The following is a 21,801-nucleotide window of genomic DNA, read 5'->3' as shown; positions in this document are numbered from 1 at the left end:
AGGTCTTTTAGCAGCAATGTAACTAGGCATTGTATTAGCTTTGTTTATTTTTAAATCCAGATCCATCCCCAGGTTTGGGAACTTCTCAGCTATTATTTCTTTGAACAAGGTCTCTGCTACTTTCTCTCTCTCTTCTCCCTCTTGAATACCTACAGTCCTGATGTTGCTTTTCCTAATTGAGTCTGATATTTCTCAAAGAATGCCTTCATTTTAAAAAAATCTTAGTTCTGTCTCCTCCTCCACTGGTAGAATTTCTATATTTTAATCCTCTAAATAACTAATTCTTTCCTCCACAACATCAGCTCTATTTCTTATGGATTCTAGATTATTTTTTACTTCATTAATTGTGTTTTTCATATCCAGAATTTCTGCTGGATATTTTTTTATAGTTTCAGTCTCTCTGGTGATGAGATTCATTTTATTCCTGAGCTCATTAAACTGTCTTTCTGTGTTCTCTTGTAAATCATTGAGTTTCTTTATGACAGCTATTTTGAATTCTCTATCATTTAGGTTGTTGGGGCATTTGTGGTAGTACTAGGTAATAGATTCCACCTGTTACTGCTAGGGAGAAACAGGAGCAGAGTTTCTGGCCCAACCCCATCTGCTGGAAGCTGTGGGGGTATTAGGGGCACTTGCCCCAGCTTGGTGTGCATTCAGGAGCTTGTGTGGACTGTGCTTGTTGGATGGGGATTCCTTGCTGTACTGAGCTAGGGCCAATCCTTGGCCCCGCAGGGGCATAGTGGGCTCCCCCTTCCCACTGGGAAAGCAATCACCAGCAGGCTAAGGGCTGCCACCCCCTCTTCCCACAGCTTCCTCAGGACGTGTGTCCTCTTTTGGGGCTCAGTGGCACTATGGATGCTCATGTGAACCTGGAGTGTGCTTGCTCTGGTGTGTAGATTTGCTGTGGTCTCTGCTTGCAGTCTGCAGGGCTGCTGTGCTTGGTGGGCGGGGCTTCCTCCCCAGGACTGAGCTAGGGCCACTCCTTGGCTCCACAGGGGCAAAGTGGGCTCCCCTTTGCTGCCAGGAAAGCCACCACAAGTGGGCTAAGGGCTGCCACCACCTCTTCCTACAGTCGCTCTGGTGCATGTTCCCACATTCAGGGTGCTTGCATCAGGCTGGAAAGCATTTGTGCATGTGCACAGGGCTACCAGGGGAGAGCAGGGCATGCTCACCTATCTCCACCACTTCCCAGGGGACCAGTCTATCCACCCTCAGATGTATGGCTGCGTGAGTCTCTCAGGCATCCTGTTGTGCTGTGTGGGCTTCCTCCGTTGTTTAGTGAATGTCCATTTAATTGTAGCTCAAAAGGGGGAGAGACAAAGGGAACGGCTCACTCCAAGTTGCTGACATCAGTCCTTCTTCTTCCATCTCTAATGTTATGTTTGCTAACCTGTTCTGATAGAAAGCTGCATTTTCTGATTTTCTCTGTCAATTTATCTCCTTGCTCAAGGCTTTGTAAACCTTTTCCTTTTTGTTTCAGGTATGAGAGTATTCTTCATGATTTCTTGTAATGTGAGTCTTGTGGCCACAAACTCCCTCAGCTTTGTTTGTCTGGGAAAGTTTTTACTTCTGAATCTGAAGGATAGTTTCACTGGATAGAGTATTCTTGGCTGAAAGTTTTTGTTTTTCAGTATTTTGAAAATATCATTCTACTCTCTCCTGGACTGTAAGGTTTCTGCTAAGAAGTCTGCTGAAAGCCTGATGAGGGTTCCTTTGTAGATTATACTCTTCTGCCTTGCTGCACTTAATATGTTTTATTTGTCATTGACTTTTACTAATATATGCCTTGGGCTAGGTCTTTTTGCATTCATGTAATTAGGAGTTCTATTTGCTTCATTTACTTGTAATTCCAGTTCCTTCCCCAGGTTTTGGAAATTCTCAGCTATTATTTCTTTGAACCAGCTCTCTGCTCCTTTCTCCCTGTCTTCTCCCTTTGGAATACCTATAATCCTTATTTTGCTTTTTCCAACTCCATCAGCTATTTCTCAGAGAATTTCTTCTTCTTTTTTTAGTCTTAGTTCTCTCTCCTCCACCTGAAGCTTTTCTATATTTCTGTCCTCTAAATTGCTAATTCTGTCCTCCATAATGTCAGCTCTGTTTTTTAAGGTTTCTAGATTGCTTTTTATCTCATTCATTGTGTTCTTCATGCCCATCATTTCTGTTTGGTTTTTTTTTTTTTTTTTTAGAGTTTCAATCTCTTTTGTGAAGAATTTCTTCTGCTCATTAATTTTATTCTTGAGTTCACTGAATTATCTGAGTTTTCTTGTAACTTGTTGAGTTTCTTTATGATATCTATTTTGAATTCTCTGTCATTTAGACTGTAAATTTATGTGACTTCAGGATTGGTTTCTGGATACTTGTCATTTTCCTTCTAATCTAGAGTGTTAATGTAGGTCTTCATGGTGTTTGATGACGTGGACCTTTGCCTGTGCTTAGTGGTAGTATCTAGTCACAGTTCCACCTGCTGCCACTGTGGGGGGGGAGCTATTTTCTGAACCTGCCGCATCTGCTGAAAGTTGTGCCCATCTGCTGGAAGGTGTGCTGATAGAGTTCATCTGCATTTGCTTCTGACTGTCACTGCTTGGCAGGTCCCACGCTCAGGCACAGGTGCTCTGGTGTGGATCTGCTGCCCTGGCCAACTGGCCAAGCTGGTGGACCAGGCAGGAAGGAAGGGGAAGGTCACTTTCTTTTGTGCCTGCAAGCCCACTCTGCACTCATTGGTGGCCCACCTGGGCTGCTGGGCTTGGTAGGGGTGCCCATGCAGTGGCTGAGCCGCCTCAGTGTGGAGCATTCCTGTGGGCTGGGATGCAACTCTGAAAGCAAAAGCATTGCTCTGGATGCCTGCTTGTTTCCCCATCTCCTCTTAGAGTTGCATGCCAGCCCATGCATGAGGTCCTGCACCCTAGATTGCTGCCACTGGGGAGGGGAAAGAGATCTGCTCACCTCCTTCCACTGCTTTCTGGGAATCCAGTACCCCTGCCTTCAGACATATGGCTACATGGATCTCTCAAACGTCCTATTGTACTGTGTGGGTGTCCTCTTTTGGTTAATGAATGTCCTTTTGGTTGTATCTTAGTGGTGAGAGGCTAAGGGAACAGCTCACTCCACCATGATGCTGGTGTCCAAGTCCAAATCTGGGAATCTTGATGGTGCTAATCAGAAGATAGAATCAAATAATATGGTAGAGAGTGACTGGAGGTGTTACTTTAGCTGTGGTGGTCAAAGAAATCCTCCTTGTGGAGTTGAGACCTACATGATGATAAGAGGCCAGCTGATGGAGCTGTTAGAGAAGACGTTTCCAGGCCAGGGAACAGGAAATGCAAAGGTCCTGAGAATGGACCAAGGTTAGCATGTTTGAGGAATGGAAAAGGACCAGCATGACTGGAGTACAGTAGAGTACTTGGGGCGGGGGGGGTGGCGGTTGTGGGAGATGGAGTGGTAGAGATGAGCAGTGGTCAGATAATACAGGTCCTAGAGGAAGGGTAGGTGCCCTCTTTATTACCCGTTGTCACTTTCTGACTTTGCTTTTTACCTCAAGTGAGCTCTTATTGCTAACAGCAACCATAGAATATTTCCCTAGTCCACTGACTTTCCCACTTTCCTGAACCTCTATCTTACATTTTCTGCTTTTTTCCTTAAATCTCCAACACCGTTTGCCCTTTCTCCAACACTCCTTCTCACTCCTAGCTGATGCTGTTCAATGAACTGCCACAGACTTCCAACATCACAGTTATCAACATCTGTACCCATATATTGTCTTCATGCTTATGACAATGTGACAATAAATGTACTGTCTGTGTTCCTAAGGTTAACCTCTTCAGTTTTGCACTTGATCCCATCCTTTCTGCCCTCACAAAAAATGTTGCTTCAGAAATTCCCCTTTTCTCTCTCACATCATCAATTTCTCCCTCTCCACTGGGTTACTCTCATCAGCATCAATCATGCTATTATTTATCCCCTTATTTTTTCAGAAAACATTTAAAAATAATTCTATCTATTTGCTAACTTTGTTTCTTTTCCTCTTATTCTTTCTCTAAGCCACTCCAAAGAGGCTTTTATCTCCATTATTCCATCAACACTACATTTTCAAGGTCATTGTTGATGTTTACATTACTAATTCTCAGTCCTCATCTTAGTTGAACTCATAGTAGTATTTGATAGTTGATACATGTTCTCACTTGGCCTCTCTGATGCCACTTTTCTTTTTCTATTATACTCACTGCCAATCTTTCTTGTCAACTTAGCTGGTTCTTCATCTCCCTGACCATTAAGTGTGAGAGTGCTTGGGGTATTAGTTCTCCCAACTCTCCTTTTTTTGTTTACACTCACTCTTGTGATGATCTCATTTACTCTTATAGTTTTAAGTACTATCTATATGCAATTTCCAGTTGTATATCTCCATCTCATATCTCTCCCTTGAACTTGAGATTCACATATCAACTCCCTATCTTAACATGTACAAAATTAGACTAAATTTCTTCCGCTTCCCAAAACCTGCTGTTTTCCCAGCCTTATCCATGGCAGTCAATGACCATTCCTTCCTTTCAGTCATTCAGACTCCAAACCTTGAAGTTATTCGTAACTCCTCTTTTTTCTCTCATGACCACATCTAATCCATTGAATAATTCTGTTGGCTATAACTTCAAAAAATAACCAGAATTTGATTTTGGACTGAATATTGGATAAGATGAAAATGTACTGAAATGTAAAGTTGGAGATGGTTGACTAGGGAAAAAAAAACAGGCTACAAAACAAGAGAAGACATATAAAATGTTACTCTAGATACTGTAAAAGTAATGTTTTTAGTTAAAAAAGTTATTTGTCTATATTGTCAAATTTTCTACAATGCATATGCACTGCTTCTATAATAACAAAAAACTATTAAAAATAATAAAATCAATTTTATAAACACATACACACAAACACCCAAAATCTAGCTACTTCTCTCCACTTCAATGGCTACCATCCTGGTCTAAACCATTGTCAACTCTCACCCAAACTATTGTAATAGCTTCTTAACTGGCCTTCTGGCTTTCAACCTTGCCCTCATACAGTCTTTTCCCAACACAGCAGCTAAAGTAATTTTTCAAATTATAATTCTGATTATTGTTCTCTGCTCTAAATACCCTAGTGGATTTCCATCTCACTCTCAATAAACTCCAAAGCCCTCACCATGGCCTTCAAGTTTCTATGAGGACCCTCTGAAACCTCTCTCCCCTCATCTTCTACTATTGTTTCCTGCTCACTCTGCTCCAGTCACACTGGCTGCATTGCTTTTCCTCAGATGTAGCAAGTATGTGCCTATCTCTAGGTTTTTTCACTTTCTGTTCTCTGCTTGGAATTCTCTTCCCCTGATATCCTATTGTTAGTCTTCTCACTTCCTTCAGGTGGCTGCTCAAATTTCATTTTATCAGTGAGGCTTTCCTTGAACACTGTATATACATATAGCTCCCACCACTCTGTTTCAATGCACTTACTAGCACCTGAAATATTATATATTTGTTTATTGTCTATCTTCCTCAACTATAAGGTAAGCTTGTTGAGAGCACAAACTTTGAAGGTGTTGTTCAATGGTATATCTCCAGAACCTTGAACAGTGCCTGACATGTGATAGAAGCTCAGATAAATATCTGTTGAATGAATTAGTAAATGATGGATGTGGGGAAGCAAGAGTAGGTCTTTCATGTATGTCCAAATTCCAGGGAACACCAATGAAATGGAATTGTGTAACACAGCTTCCATGGGCAAGAATGGAGGCAGGGAGACAAGTTAAGAGGATATTGCAGTCATCCAGATAAGAGAAGACAGTGTTTAGATCAAGGTAGTGGTGGTGAAAATCAAAAGAAGTGGAAGGATGTTGATTATAATTTGAAGACAAGTAGACAGGGCTTGCTGTTAGATTGAGTACAGGGGAAATGGAGAGAGAGGACTCAAAGAAGATTTTTAGTTTTTGTTCTGAGCAACTAGGTGGTTGATGGTGGTTGATGGTGACATTTAATGAGATAACGAAGGCTTTAGGTAGAACAGGTTTATTTGAGGAAACACTCAATGGTCTGTTTTGTACATACTTAGTTTGAGATGCCCATTAGACATCCAAATTGAGATGTTGAGTAGGCAGTTGGATATATGAGTCTGGAATCCAAGGAAGAGGCCTGTGCTAAGGATATAAATTTTGGAGTCATAAGCATATTGATAGCATTCAAATAAGACTAGATGAGATCATCAAATGATTAAAAGTAGATGTAAACTATGCCCACTTTAATCTGAGTCTCCAAAGGGATACATCCTCAAGGTAATGGTAAACCAGTTAACTTGCATTTCATTGACTTACAGTCCAGTTTTCTGTCATCTGCGTTGTCCATGAAATCTCTATTCTTGATCATAATTTAAGCAAGTCTTAGATTGGAAGTGCCTGTAGACAGCTGGCAGAAGAAAACATAAAACCCCTGTAGTGGAAGAAACCAACATCCTAGGCCTTGACTTATTTTCACAAATATTTCAGATATAATGTCCAGAACACAAAGTTACTGTGTACAAAACAAAGCAAGAAAAAATAAGCAAGAAGCCACAGAAACAATAAAGAGCCAAAACAAACTCACAGACTTCAGATCTAGGAATCATTAGATACAGTTATTAAAACACCTATACATCACGTATAAAGAATTGGTGAAGTAGTAGGTATGTAAAAAAAAAAGTGGAATTCAGCATGCAAGGATTTTTTTCTTTTGCAGGGAAAGATTCACCCTGAGCTAACATCTATTGCCAATTTTCCTCTTTTTGTATTTTCCTCCCCAAAGCCCCAGTGCATGGTTGTATATCCTAGTTGTAAGTCCTTCTACTTCTTCTATGTGAGCTGCTGCCACAGCATGGCAACTGACAGATGGGTGATGTGGTTCCACAGCCAGGAAGCGAACTCAGGCTGCTGAAGTGGTGAGAACGCCGAACTTTAACCACTACATCATCAGAGCTAGCTCACAAGGAGCATTTTTTTATGGATAATACAAAAGAGATAATAAAAGACTATGGTCAACTATATTTTTCAAAGATGGATGTCCTATATGCTCTTGTACAACGTGACCTTGCCACCCTCTCATTCAAGAGCTAGGATCTAATTCCCTTCCCCTTGATCTGGGCTGGCATTATGACCCATTTATGACAATAAAATATAGCAGAAATTGTGACCTGTAGATTTGGTGGAAGTGATGCTGTAGGACTCCTGAGGCTAGGTCAGAAAGTACATGCAGCCTACATCTAGTTCTCCTGGGATACTCTCTCTGTAAGAAGCCAGCCACCATGTAAGAAATCAGAGTACCCTGGTGCTGTCTTGCTGGAAAGGTCACATAAAAGCCCTCTAATCAAGAGTCCCAGCTGAGTCCAGCTTTCCAACATTCTCCATCAAGGCACCAGATATGTGAATGAAGCCATTTTGGACCCTTCAGACAAGCCCAGATGCCAACTATATACCAATGAGTGACCACATTCGACACCATGAGGAGCAAAACTATTACCTAACCAAGTCCTGCTGGAATTCCTAACTTAACAGAATTGATAAGTATAGTAAAGTGGCTGCTGTTTTAAGCCGCAAAAATGTTGAGGTAGTTGTGATACAGCAACAGATAACCAGAAGAGAGACATAGAGGATAGAGTATGAGGGACTAACCTATTTTTAATTGAAATCCCAGAAGGAAAGGAAAGAGTGATTAGAGGAGAAGCAATATTTGAAGAGGTAATGGGTGAATATTTTCCAAAATTGAAAAAAGCCATCAATGAACAGATTCTGGGAGCTCAACAAATCCCAAACCAGATGAATAAAAAAATCAACACCTAGGTATATTTCATCAGAGTGAAACTGCAGAAAACCCAAGAGAAAATTCTTAAAAACAGCCAAAGAAAAAAGAGAGCATACATTCAAATGAGATACAAAGAGGTGACCTTTCAATAGTACTAATTACAGATAGAAGACAGGGGAATGATATGTGGAAGGCATTGAAATACAATAACTGCCAACCTAGAATTCTATGCCCATCAAAAATATGATTCAAGAATCAAGGTGAAAAAGGACATTTTTAGACAAACAGAGAAATTTCACCACTAGCAAAAACCCACTAAAAATATTCTAATGATGTACTTGAAACAATAGAAAAGTGAAACCAAATGAAAGATGTGAGAGGCAAGAAGGACTAAAAAGCAAAGAAAGGGCAAATATATGGATAAATATAAAAAAATTTGTTTGTATAAACAATGGTAAAAATCTTTTATGAGCTTTAAGATATATAGAATTCCCTTTTTTTTTTTACAACGGGTTTGCCACCAGAACACACGTGTCAGTGAAAACCACCCCTAAACCTAAGCCAAAATGGTAAAGGAAAAAACTCATATCAACATTGTCATCAATGGACATGTAAATTCTGGCAAATCCACCGCTAATGGTCATCTGATCTACAAATATTGTGCAGTCGACAAAAGAACCATTGAAAAATTTTAGAAGGAAGCTGCTGAGTTGGGAAAGGAATCCTTCAAGTGTGCCTGGGTTTTACACAAACTGAAAGTTGAATGTGAGCATGGTATTGTCATTGATATTTCCTTGTGGAAATTCAAGACCAGCAAGTATTATGAGAGCATCATTGATGCCCCAGGACACAGAGACTTTATCAAAAATATGATTACAGGCACATCTCAGGCTGACTGTGCTGTCCTGATTGTTGCTGCTGCTGTTGGTGAACTTGAAGCAGGTTTCTCCAAGAATAGGCAGAACCCTGAGCATGCCCTTCTGGGCTTACACACTGGGTGTGAAACAACGAGTTGTTGGTGTTTACAAAATGGATTCCACTGAGCCACCCTATGGACAGAAGAGATATGAGGCAATCATTAAGGAAATCAGCACTTGCATTAAGAAATTTGGCTACAACCCTGACATAGTAGCATTTGTGCCAATTCCTGGTTGGAATGGTGACAACATGCTGGAGCCAAGCGCTAACATGCCTTGGTTCAGGGATGGAAAGTCACCCATAAAGATTGCAATGTCAGTGGAACCACACTGCTTGAAGCTCTGGATTGCCTTCTGCCACCAACTCATCCAACTGACAAGTCCTTGTGCCTGCCCCTCCAGTTATTGGTGTAATTGGTACTGTCCCTGTGGGGTGAGTGGAGACTGGTGTTCTCAAACCTGGCATGGTGGTCCCCTTTGCTCCAGTAACCAATACAACTGAAGTAAAGTCTGTTGAAATGCACCATGAAGCTTTGAGTGAAGCTCTTCCTGGTGACAATGTGGGCTTCAATGTCAAGAATGTGTCTGTCAAAGATATTCATCATAGCAACATGGCTGGTGACAGCAAAAATGACCCACCAATGGAAGAAGCTGGCTTCATAGGTCAGGTGAACCATCCAGGCCAAATCAGTGCTGGATGCACACCTGTGCTGGATTGTCACACAGCTCACATTGCTTGCAAGTTTTTGCTGAGCTGAAGAAAATTGATCACTGCTCTGGGAAAAAGCTGGAGGATGGCTCCAAATTCTTGCAATCTGGTGATGTTGCCATTGTTGATATGGTTCCTGGCAAGCTCATGTGTGTTGAGAACTTCTCTGAATATCCTGCTCTGTGCTGTTGTGCTGTTCATGACCTGAGACAGACAGTTGCTATGAGTGTCATCAAAGCAGTGGCTAAGAAGGCTGCTGGAGCTGGCGAAGTCACCAAGTCTTCCCCGAAAGCTCAACAGGCTAAATGAATATTGTCCCTAATACCTGCCATCCCAGTCTTAGTCAGTGGTGGAAGAACAGTCTCAGAACTACCTCAAGTGGCCATTCAAATTTAATAGTCAAAGTTTAGTTACTAATAAAATGCATCATAAAACCTTCAGAAGAAAAGGATAATGTTTTGTAGACCATTTCGTTTATTTGTGTTGCAGTTTTGAGTTATTAGTTTTTAAATCAGTGCTTTTTAATGGAAACAACTTGACTGAAAATCTTCACAGAATTTTGAGACCAATTAAAACAAATTTTAATGGGAAAAAAAGACACATAGAATTAAATTGTACCCCCCCAAAAAGAGCTTATAAGTGAGGTAGGGGTAAATGGAATTAAAGTATTCTAATGTCCTTGTATTTATTGTTCAGGAGAACAGTAAAGAAATTAATTAAGAATTTTTTGAGAATGATGAATATGTTCATTATGCTGATTGTTCTGATGGTTTTCCATGTGTATACATACATAAAATCCCATCAAATTGTACACTTTGAATGTATGTAGTTTGTTATATTTTAATTACATCTTTTTTTTGGCACCTGAGCTAACATCTGTTGCCAATCTTCTTTTTTTTTTTTTCTTCTCCCCAAAGTCCCCAGTACATAGTTGTATATCCTAGTTGTGAGTGCCTCTGGTTGTGCTATATGGGACGCTGCCTCAGCATGGCCTGATAAGCGGCGCCATGTCCACACCCAGGATCCAAACCAGCAAAGCCATAGACCACTGAAGCAGAGTGCGTGAACTTAACCACTCGGCCATGGGGCCGGCCCCCTAATTACATCTTGATAAAGGTGGAAATTTTTCTAAAAAAGATATTGATTACATGAAGACTTTGCTAAGTTAAAGATTCATGTTGTGATTTCTAAGGTAAGCATTAAAATGGTAGACATCAAGTGTGCAACATCCAAGAGTAAAGGGAAAATTAAAATAATCAATACAAAAGAAGGCAAGAAAGGGAAAAAAGAAACAGAATAGGAAAAAGAAGATGGTAGCTACAAATCCGAATATATCAGAATTAATATTAATTATAAATGGATTAAATGGTCCAGTTAAAAGACAAAGATTGGCTTACCTGACTTTAAAACAAAATATAACTAGATGCTGTTTCCAAGCTACAGATCTAAAGCATAAGAGTATAAAAGGTTGAAAGTAAAAGGATGGAGAACAGCATGCCGTGAAAATATTAACCAAAAGAAAGCTAGTGTGACTTCTGCTCCTGGGTAGAGAGTAGGTCATGGCAGACCAACACTCCTGCTGCAACAACTATAAAAACTAGAAAAATAAAAAACTTCATATTTTAAAAATCATTGGAGAGCTGTGGAGCAATAAGAATTAGATGAGCCAAAATTTAAGTGGAGGAGGGGGAGAGGACTACCTAGTTGAGGTGATGATCACGAGCTACTTTCTTTCTTGGTGGCCTTTGCTGAAATGTCTTAAGGGCTGAAGGAACAAAGATTTTCTAATTTCTAAGTCAAAAATCTTGGATGGGCATGCCTGAGAAACAGGGATAAACCAGAGGTCAACTGAGTTGTACCAAAATTGCAAGCAGCCCTAAGTGCAAAACTTGATTGGATTGAGATCATCAACCCTTCATTCCTTCTGCCTAACAGAATGAAGGGAGCATGCTTTCTTCTAGAAAATATTATCTAAAGCTTCCATAGCTTTTGCTACACAATATCCAGTATACAGTGAAGAATTATAAGACTGTGAAGAGGCAGGAAAGTGTGATTGGTAATCAAGAGAAAAAGTAGATATCAGAATCAAACCACAGATGATCCAGATATAGGGATTAACATATAGGGACTTTAATATAATTTTTGTAAATGAAAGAAAATAGAGAACAGATTGACAATATTGATGAGAAAATGGAGAATTTCAATTAGAAATTGGAATCTATTTCAAAAAATCAAATGGTCGTTCTGAATTGGAAAACACATCATCTAAAATTAAAAGCTCATTGGATGAGTTATTTCAAGATAAACACCACAGAAGACAGGATTAGGGTCAAGCAAATGTATCTAAATAGAAGCACAGAAAGGAAAAAGAATGGTGGAGCACTCTCAAATGATATAGCATAAGTGTAATTGGAGTCCTTGGAGGAGAGCATGCAGAAAATGGGACAGGAAAAAAATTGAAGAGATAAGGTCTAAGAATTTTCCAAAATTGATGAAACATCAAGTCACAGATTCAAGAAGCTAAATATACCCTAAGCAAGATAAATACAAAGAAAATGTACATAGGCAAATAAAAATCAAACCTAAGAAAACCAAGGATAAAGGGGAGATATTAAAGATCAGAGAGAAAAAAATATACATTACCTCCAAAGGAACAATAAGATTGATAGCTGACTTTTTTTTATTGAGTTAATGATAAGTTGCAATCTTGTGAAATTTCAGTTGTACGTTAATGTTTGTCAGTCATGTTGTAGGTGCACACTTCACCCTTTGTGCCCACCCCCCACCCCACCTTTCCCCTGGTATCCACTAAACTGTGCTTAGTCCATAATTTTAAAGTCCTCATATGAGTGGAGTCATACACAGATTATCCTTCTCTCACTGGCTTATTTCACTTAACATAATTTCCTCGAGGTCCATCCATGTTATTGCAAATGGAATGATTTTGTTCTGTTTTACAGCTGAGTAGTATTCCATTGTATATATGTACCACATCTTCTTTATCCATTCGTCTGTTGATGGGCACTTAGGTTGCTTCCACGTCTTGGCTATTGTAAACAGTGCTGCAATAAACATTGGGGTGCACAGGACTTTTGGGATTGCTGACTTCAAGCTCTTTGGATAAATACCCAGTAGTGGGATGGCCGGACCGTATGGTAGTTCTATTTTTAATTTTTTGAGGAATCTCCATACTGTTTTCCATAGTGGCTGCACCAGTTTGCATTCCCACCAGCAGTGTATGAGGGTTCCTTTTTCTCCACAACCTCTCCAACATTTGCTACTATTAGTTTTAGATATTTTTGTCATTCTAATGGGTGTAAGGTGATATCTTAGTGTAGTTTTGATTTGCAGTTCCCTGATGATCAGCGATGATGAGCATCTTTTCATGTGCCTATTGGCCATCAGTATATCTTCTTTGGAGAAATGTCTGTTCATGTCTCCAGCCCATTTTTTGATTGGGTTGTTTGATGTTTTGTGGTTGAGTTGCGAGAGTTCTTTATATATTATGGATATTAAGCCTTTGTCAGATATATGACTTGCAAATATTTTTTCCCAGTTAGGGGGTTGTTTTTTTGTTTCAATCCTGTTTTCATTTGCCTTGAAGAAGCTCTTTACTCTGATGAAGTCCCATTTGTTTATTTTTTCTATTGTTTCCCTTCTCTGAGAAGGCATGGTGTCCGAAAAGATCCTTTTAATACTGATGTCAAAGAGTGTACTGCCTACGTTTTCTTCCAGAAGCCTTATGGTTTCAGGTCTCACCTTTAGGTCTTTGATCCATTTTGAGTTTATTTTGGTGAATGGTGCAAAAGAATGGTCAATTTTCATTCTTTTACATGCAGCTTTCCAGTTTTCCCAGCACCATTTGTTGAAAAGACTTTCTTTTCTCCATTGTATGCCCTCAGCTCCTTTGTCAAAGATAAGCTGTCCATGGATGTGTGGTTTTATTTCTGGGCTTTCAATTCTGTTCCATTGATCTGTGCACCTGTTTTTGTACCAGTACCATGCTGTTTTGATTAGTGTAGCTTTGTAGTATGTTTTGAAGTCAGGGATTGTGATGCCTCCCGTTTTGTTCTTTTTTCTCAGGATGGCTTTAGAAATTCGGGGTCTTTTGTTGCCCCATATGAATTTTAGGATTCTTTGTTCTAATTCTGTAAAGAATGTCATTGGGATTCTGATTAGGATGGCGTTGAATCTGTAGATTGCTTTAGGTGGAATGGACATTTCAACTATGTTTATTCTTCCAATCCATGTACATGGAATGTCTTTCCATCTCCTTATGTCGTCATCCAATTCTCTCAGAAAGGCCTTGTAATTTTCATTATATAGGCCCTTCACTTCCTTAGTTAAATTTACCCCAAGGTATTTTATTCTTTTTGTTGCGATTGTGAATGGTATTGTGTTCTTGAGTTCTTTTTCTGTTAGTTCATTATTGGAGTATAGAAATGCTACTGATTTATGCAAATTGATTTTATACCCTGCAACTTTGCTGTAGTTGTTGATTACTTCTAACAGTTTTCCAATGGATTCTTTGGGGTTTTCTATATATAAGATCATGTCATCTGCAAACAGCGAGAGTTTCACTTCTTCCCTCCCTATTTGGATTCCTTTTATCCCTTTTTCTTGCCTGATTGCTCTGGCCAGGACCTCCAGTACTATGTTAAATAAGAGTGGTGATAGAGGGCATCCTTGTCTCGTTCCTGTTTTCAGGGGATAGCGTTCAGTTTTTGCCCATTGAGTATGATGTTGGCTGTGGGTTTGTCATATATGGCCTTTATTATGTTGAAGTAGTTTCCTTCTATGCCCATTTTGTTCAGAGTTTTTATCATAAATGGCTGTTGGATCTTGTCAAATGCCTTCTCTGCATCTATTGAGATGATCATGTGGTTTTTATTCCTCAGTTTGTTGATGTGGTGTATCACGTTGATTGATTTGCGGATGTTGAACCATCCCTGTGTCCCTGGTATGCATCCCACTTGATCATGATGTATGATCCTTTTGATGAATTGCTGAATTCTGGTTGCCAAAATTTTGTTTAGAATTTTTGCATCTATGTTCATCAGTGATATTGGCCTGTAGTTCTCTTTTTTCGTGGTGTCCTTGTCAGGTTTTGGTATCAGCGTGATGTTGGCCTCATAGAATGTGTTAGGAAGTGTTACATCTTCCCTAATTTTTTGGAATAGCTTGAAAAGGATAGGTATTAAATCCTCTCTGAAACTTTGGTAGAATTCCCCAGGAAAGCCATCTGGTCCTGGGGTTTTATCCTTTGGGATGTTTTTGATTGCTGTTTCAATCTCTTTCCTTGTGATTGGTCTGTTCAAATTGTCTGCCTCTTCTTGAGTGAGCTTTGGGAGATTGTAGGAGTCCAAGAATTTATCCATTTCCTCTAGGTTATCCATTCTGTTGGCATATAGTTTTTTGTAGTATTCTCTTATAATCCGTTGTATTTCTGCAGAGTCTGTTGTTATTTCTCCTCGCTCATTTCTGGTTTTGTTTATTTGAGCTTTCTCCCTTTTTTTCTTTGTAAGTCTGGCGAGTGGTTTGTCAATTTTATTTATCTTCTCCAAAAACCAGCTCTTTGTCTCATTGATCCTTTCTACTGCCTTTTTCGTTTCAATAGTATTTATTTCTGCTCTGATTTTTATTATTTCTCTCCTTCTGCTGACTTTGGGCTTCATTTGCTCTTTTTTCTCTAGTTCAGTTAGGTGTGCTTTAAGGTTGCTTATTTGGGATTTTTCTTGTTTGTTAAGATGTGCCTGTATGGCGATGAATTTTCCTCTTAATACAGCTTTTGCTGTATCCCATATGAGTTGGTATGGCATGCTATCATTTTCATTAGTTTCCAGGTATTTTTTTATTTCTTCTTTAATTTCTTCAATGATCCATTGCTTGTTCAGTAGTGTGTTGTTTAGTCTCCACATCTTTGTGCCTTTCTCAGCTTTTTTCTTGTAATTAATTTCTAGCCTTATAGCACTATGATCTGAGAAGATGCTTGTTATTATTTCAATTTTTTTAAATTTGTAGAGGCTTGCCTTGTTTCCCAACATATGGTCTATCCTTGAGAATGTTCCATGTGCACTTGAGAAGAATGTGTATTCAGCTCTTTCAGGGTGAAGTGATCTATATATGTCTATTAAGTCCAATTGTTTTAGTTTTTCATTCAGCTCCACTATTTCCTTGTTGATTTTCTGTCTGGATGATCTGTCCATTGATGTGAGTGGGGTGTTGAGGTCCCCTACTATTATTGTGTTGTTTTTAACATCTTCCTTTAGGTCTGTTAATAGTTGCTTTATGAATCTTGGTGCTCCTGTGTTGGGTGCATAGATATTTATAAGCGTTATTTCTTCTTGATGAAGTGTCCCTTTGATCATTATATATTGTCCCCCTGTGTCTCTCTTTACCTGTCTTATTTTGAAATCCACTTGGTCTGATATAAGAATTGCAACACCTGCCTTTTTTTCCTTGCTATTAGCTTGAAGTATTGTCCTCCACCCCCTCACCCTGAGTCTGTGTTTGTCCTTGGGGCTGAGGTATGTTTCCTGGAGGCAACAAATTGTTGGATCTTGTTCTTTAATCTATTTTGCCACTCTGTGTCTTTTTATTGGAGAGTTCAATCCATTTACATTGAGAGTGATTATTGATGCATGTGGACTTAATGCTGTCAATCTGTCGCTCATTATCTTGTTTTCCTGCGTTTCTTTTCCTGTGTGATAGCTGACTTTTCAATGGAAACTGTTAAAACAATGCTGTGCTATAGAACTTTCTGTGATGATGGATATGTTCTAGATCTTCACTGTCTAATATGGTAGCCACTAGTCATATGTGGCTATTGAACACTTGAAATATACCTAGTATGATTGAAGAAGTGAATTTTAATTGTGTTCAATTTTAATTAATTTAAATGTAAATACTAACACGTGGCTAGTGGCTACTGTATTGGACAGCAGAAATATTAGAAGAAAATGGGGGGCAGGCCCCATGGCCAAGTGGTTAAGTTTGCAAACTCTGCTTTGGTGGCCCAGAGCTTCACCGGTTTGGAATCCTGGGCACGGACATGGCACCGCTCATCAAGCCATGCTGTGGTGGCTTCCCACATAGCACAACTAGAAGCACCTACAACTAGAATATACAACTAAGCACTGGGGAGCTTTGGGGAGAAGAGGAAGAAGAAAAAAAGAAGAAAATGGAATGACATCTTTAAAATGAGAAATATTGAAAGAAAAAATGCTAACCTAGAATTCTCAACCCAGAGAAAATATGTTTCAAAATGAGGTTGAAATAAAGATATTTTCAGAAAAACAAAAGCTGAGAGGCTTTGTCACAATAGACTAGTGCTATAACAAATACTGAAAGAAGTTCTTTAGGCTGAAGGAAAAAAAATCACGGATAGAATCACAGAATTACAAGAAGGAATGAAGAACAACAGAAGGAATAAATGTGTGGGTATATGAAAAATGATATTGACTATTTAAATCAACGATAGTGATACTGTCTTGCAGGAATTTATAATCTATGTATAAGTAAAATACATGACAATAATAGTACAAACGGAAGGCGGAATCTATATGAGTTTAAGTGTTTGAAAGGCTCTCACATTGTTCAGGAAGTGGTAAAAGTACTAATTTGAAATGGACTACTAATCAAGGATAAAATTTTATCTCCAGAGTAACCACAAGAATGTATGACTAAAAAATTTACAGTGGAAATAAAATGAAACTAATTAAAAACTTTATTAGTACAGAAAAAAGACATGAAAGAAGGCAGAAAAGGGATGGGATGAATAGGAAACAAATAAAATCAGATAGACTTAACCCTAACTATATCTTAAAAAGTAAATGAATTAAACATATCAATTAAAATATCAAAATGTCAGACGATTAAAAATTAATGTCAACTATACATTGTTCACACTTAAAATATAAGGACTCAGTTAGGTTGAAAGTAACTTTAAAGCAAGAGGTTTCTAGCAATAAAGAGGAAATGTTATAATAACAAAAGGGTCAATTCAATAGGCAGACATAACATTCCTAAATTTGTATGAACCTAATAATATAGTTTCAAAATACATAAAGCAAAACTTGATAGAATTAAGAGAAATAGATAAATTCCCCATCATATTTAGAGATAACTGATTTAAAGAACAGACCCAAACATCAATAAGATATAGAGGATTTGAACATAATCAGCGAAGCACGCCCAACAATTGCAGATTTAACATTTTTTCAAGTTCACATGGAACATTTACTAAAGTAGACCATACGCTGTGCCACAAAACAAGAAATTTTAATGGGTTGAAAATATATAAAATATCTTCTCTAATAAATTAAACATTAAATCTATTAGAAAGTTCACTGGAAATTAAGCAACACACTTCTAAATAATGTTTGTCAAAGAAAAAATTACGATGGAAATTAGAAATATTTTTAACTGAATGAAAATGTAAATATGATGTATTGAAACTTCTGATATGTAGCTAAAGCAGTGCATAGAGAGAAATCTTGAAGATGAAGGAATGATGCTGCCAGATATCAGGACTTACTGTAAAGCTACAGTAATTAATAAAGTGGGGTACTGATACAAGGATAGACAAATACATCAGTGTAATCCCTGGATTATGATGTTGATTTAACATTTTTCAAGACCACTGTAATTTGTCATGTTAACAAGATAAAGTAGAAAAACATATAACCCTCTCATTACATGAAAAGAAGTGTTTGCTTAAAATTCAGCATCCATGCATGATTTTAAAATTTTTAGCAAATTAGAAATTCCTTTAATTTGAGAAAGAGTATCTACAAAAATCTACACCAAGCATCATATTAAATGCAGACCCTCTGAAAGCTTTCCAGTCCATGTACATGATGTATCTTGGCAATATGGTGAAAACTATCCCCAAACTGATCTATAGATTCAGTGCAACCCAAATGCAAATACTTAACCCCATTATTAATCAAGTAAATGTGAAATAAAAACACAGAGACACTGCTATACAACCACTAGAATGGCCAAAAATGTAAAAACACAGTCACTATCAAATGCTTGTGAAGATTTGGAGCAAATGGAACTCTTATACATTGCCAACAAAAATGGAAAATGATGCAGCCACTTTGGAAAACAGTGTGGTAGTAGCTACCAAAGCTGAACACATGTGTACTCAGCAATTCCACTCCTTGGTATGTGCCCAACAGAAATGCATGTATAGCTTCACCAAAAGACATGTACAAGAAGGTTCATAGCAGGACTACGTGTAACCATCAAAAATTAGAAACAACTCGAATGTCCTTGATTGTGGTATATTCACACATGGAATACTATATAGCAAAGGGAATGAACAAACTATAGCAACACACAACAATGTAGATGAATCTCGCAACCATAATGCTAAGTAAAAGAAGCCAGAAACAAAAGAATGTATACGATATGGTTCCATTTACGTACTTCATAAAGAGGCAAAACTAGACTATATTCTTTAGGGATGCGTACATAAGCGGTACAATTATGAAGAAAAGGAAAGAAATAATTATCATGAACATCTGAACCGGATGGAGAGGGAGAGGATGTAATTGGAAAGGTATATACAATGAGTCTCCTGGGTTTCTGGCGATGTTCTTGATCTGGATGGTAGTTGCATTTTTATCCAAAAACATTTGTTTTATGCACTTTATTGCATAGTTTTAGTGCACAATTCTAACAGATTTTTTAAAAAGTAAAGAAAAGAGCTCCCAGGACTGAACCCTGAGCCTCTCTTATATTTAGAATATGTTTATAAACCCTACATCCAGTCAACAGGCAACAAATATTTGTTAAACACCTACTATGTGCCAGGCACTTGTTCCAGCTACTGGAAAAACAGCGGGACAAATCAGACAAAACCCCCTGCTTTCATGGAATTTACACACTAGTGAAGCCTGGAAAGAGTATGTCAAGGAGGATGGAGTGGTTAACTATGCAAAATGTTGCTTACATGTCAAGTAAGATGAGGACATAAAAAAATTGACTACTGGCTTTGCCACTCATGTGATTTGGATACTATCTAAATATGGATGATCTTCATCCAGACTTCTTTTGTAAACTCCCAACCTCCGTGTATTTGCTAATTTAATTCACATAGATGTCCTGTGTGTCCAAAACTGTATACCCCAACCTACTTCTCCTCTAGGGCTCCCCATCTCAGTGAATTGCCTCACCATCCATTCATTTACCCGATTCAGAAACCCAGAAGTTATCTTTAATCCCTCTTTCTCCCCTACCTAGTACACTTCCAATTAATCATCAGTTCTACTAAATGTATCTTAAATACAGGGAAGGCAAGAATGTGAGGTATTTCTACCCACCTGGTCCATAAGGATATTGCTTTTCCTCTGCTTTTTTCTTCAGGGCCCAGAGTGGAGATGTCCCTCAGTTCAAGAAGGTGGTTTTCCAGGAATTCACTGATGGCTCCTTTACTCAGCCCTTATACCGTGGAGAACTAAATGAACACTTGGGACTCTTGGGGCCATACATAAGAGCAGAAGTTGAAGACAATATCATGGTGAGTTGAGGACAATGGAATTACAAGCAAATTAATCCTATATGTTTTCTTTATTTCTGATTACAAGAATAACATATTCTCACTTTTGAAAATTTTTAAAGTATAGAAAATAAAGAAGTTGAAAAATAATCCAATAATTATTTTGCTGTATGTTATCTTTTTCCTATGCAGTCTTCTCTTTATGTGTTCCAAATTATACAATGTATAATTCCACTTTTTTGACTAAATAGCATGTCATAAACATTTCTTATGTCATTAAAAACACTTCCTGAGTATCTTTTTAAAATAATGGCATGATAGTCTATTATATGAATTTATAGTTTACTTAACCATTTTACTTTGAATGACCTTTTAGCTCGTTTATTTTTTCCCTATTTAAATAATGTGGCAATCACAACCTTTTTCCTAGGATAAAATTCCAGAAGTGCAATGTACATGAACATTTTAAGACTTTCTCTAGTGAATTATCTGTTAATGTCCTTTGCACATTTGACATTTTTTGAGGGAGTGCTTTACTTATCAATTTATATTACCTTATATATTGTAGCTCATTGATCTTTTTACTGAATAGTATTTTCCAAGTTGTTTGTCTCTTAATTTTATATATGGTGGTTTTTTAAATAAAACAGGTTTGAATTTTCATATAGTAACCCATAAAATTTTCCTTTATTACATTTTCATAGTTTTAATATTTATAAAAATCCTTCCCTATACAGAGGTTTTTTTCTTAAAATCACCTATACTTTCTTCAACTTTCTTTCACAATTTAATTTCTTAACATCTAACTTTTTAATCCATCAGTAATTCCTGTAAGCCAAAAGTTATTTTGGTGCATTCTGTGAGCCCAAGAGCAAAGTAGTTTAATTTTTTCCAAAAATACTTAGCCATTGTCCCAATTGATTGTTTACATGAAGTATATAGAAGGATCAAAAATTATGAGATTGTGAGTGGATATTTTTTTGGCTTGAATTTTATTTTACTTTCCATATGTTCTATGAAATGTGTAATTTTTTAAAATCTGAAAAAAGTCTTTTTTAAAGATCACATGGAATTTGTCATGAGGAACCTTAACTTAAGTATCAACTCCTGGGGTTATGGTCTCTTAAACCCCTGTGGTGATATTTTCCGTTTTACTTTGGAATTGTTTTAAGTATTTAGGAATTTTCTCCTTTGCAACTTTTAGTTCATGCCTTAAAGATTTTAGAATTCAAAAATTCCTCAGAGTTTCCTGTGTGGATCTTTAGGTTTGGGTTCTAACAACATCCCTCCTCTGTAGCACTTCCTCCAAGTATTAAAAACTTTGATAAACCCCCCCAAATAGGCATTACTATTAGGGATGTAAACCCTAAGCTAAGGACTTTATAGGATCCTAAAACATTATGTTTGCATTCCTTTTTTTTGCTCTGTAGGTAACTTTCAAAAACCAGGCCTCTCGTCCCTACTCCTTCTATTCTAGCCTTATTTCTTATGAGGATGATCAGAGGCAAGGAGCAGAACCTAGAAAAAAGTTTGTCAAACCTAATGAAACCGAAGTTTACTTTTGGAAAGTGCAACATCATATGGCACCCACTAAAGATGAGTTTGACTGCAAAGCCTGGGCTTATTTTTCTGATGTTGATCTGGTAAGCAGGTCTACGTTGTGCTGGCCACTTTCTGGTTTAAAGGAAATGGTCTTGGTGTTATCTGCTAAGAACTTTTGGTATTTAACCTAAGCAAATGGGAAGCTTTAAATAGGACAGATGCCATTATATTTGTGTTTTAGAAATATCACTCTGGAATCTACTGAAGAGGATGAATTGTACTGTGGGGAGATGGGGAGTGGGTTGGAGTGGCATAAAAGTTGATGAGAAATCCATT

General features: G+C 37.9%; 1 protein-coding gene and 1 pseudogene across 22 annotated transcripts in view; both read left to right on the top strand.

Moving 5' to 3' along the window:
• The window catches only part of F8 (coagulation factor VIII), a 145,283-nt gene that overhangs the window by 83,444 nt on the left and 40,038 nt on the right, over positions 1-21,801 (top strand). For all 22 annotated transcript variants that reach the window (XR_011535970.1, XR_011535967.1, XR_011535968.1 and 19 more), the window contains 2 exons: positions 19,791-19,944; positions 21,354-21,566. Coding sequence is in view for 11 of the 22 variants with exons in the window: in XM_070604627.1 (XP_070460728.1) it covers positions 19,791-19,944; positions 21,354-21,566 (367 nt within the window). In the remaining 11 variants the exon portion in view is untranslated. The remainder of the gene's footprint in view (positions 1-19,790; positions 19,945-21,353; positions 21,567-21,801) is intronic.
• On the top strand, positions 6,998-9,845 carry LOC103544022 (elongation factor 1-alpha 1 pseudogene; annotated as a pseudogene).

The sequence above is a fragment of the Equus przewalskii genome, chromosome X, assembly GCF_037783145.1.
Source record: "Equus przewalskii isolate Varuska chromosome X, EquPr2, whole genome shotgun sequence".
NCBI classification, from domain to species: Eukaryota; Metazoa; Chordata; class Mammalia; order Perissodactyla; family Equidae; genus Equus; species Equus przewalskii.
This window is presented reverse-complemented; position numbering and strand designations above follow the sequence as displayed.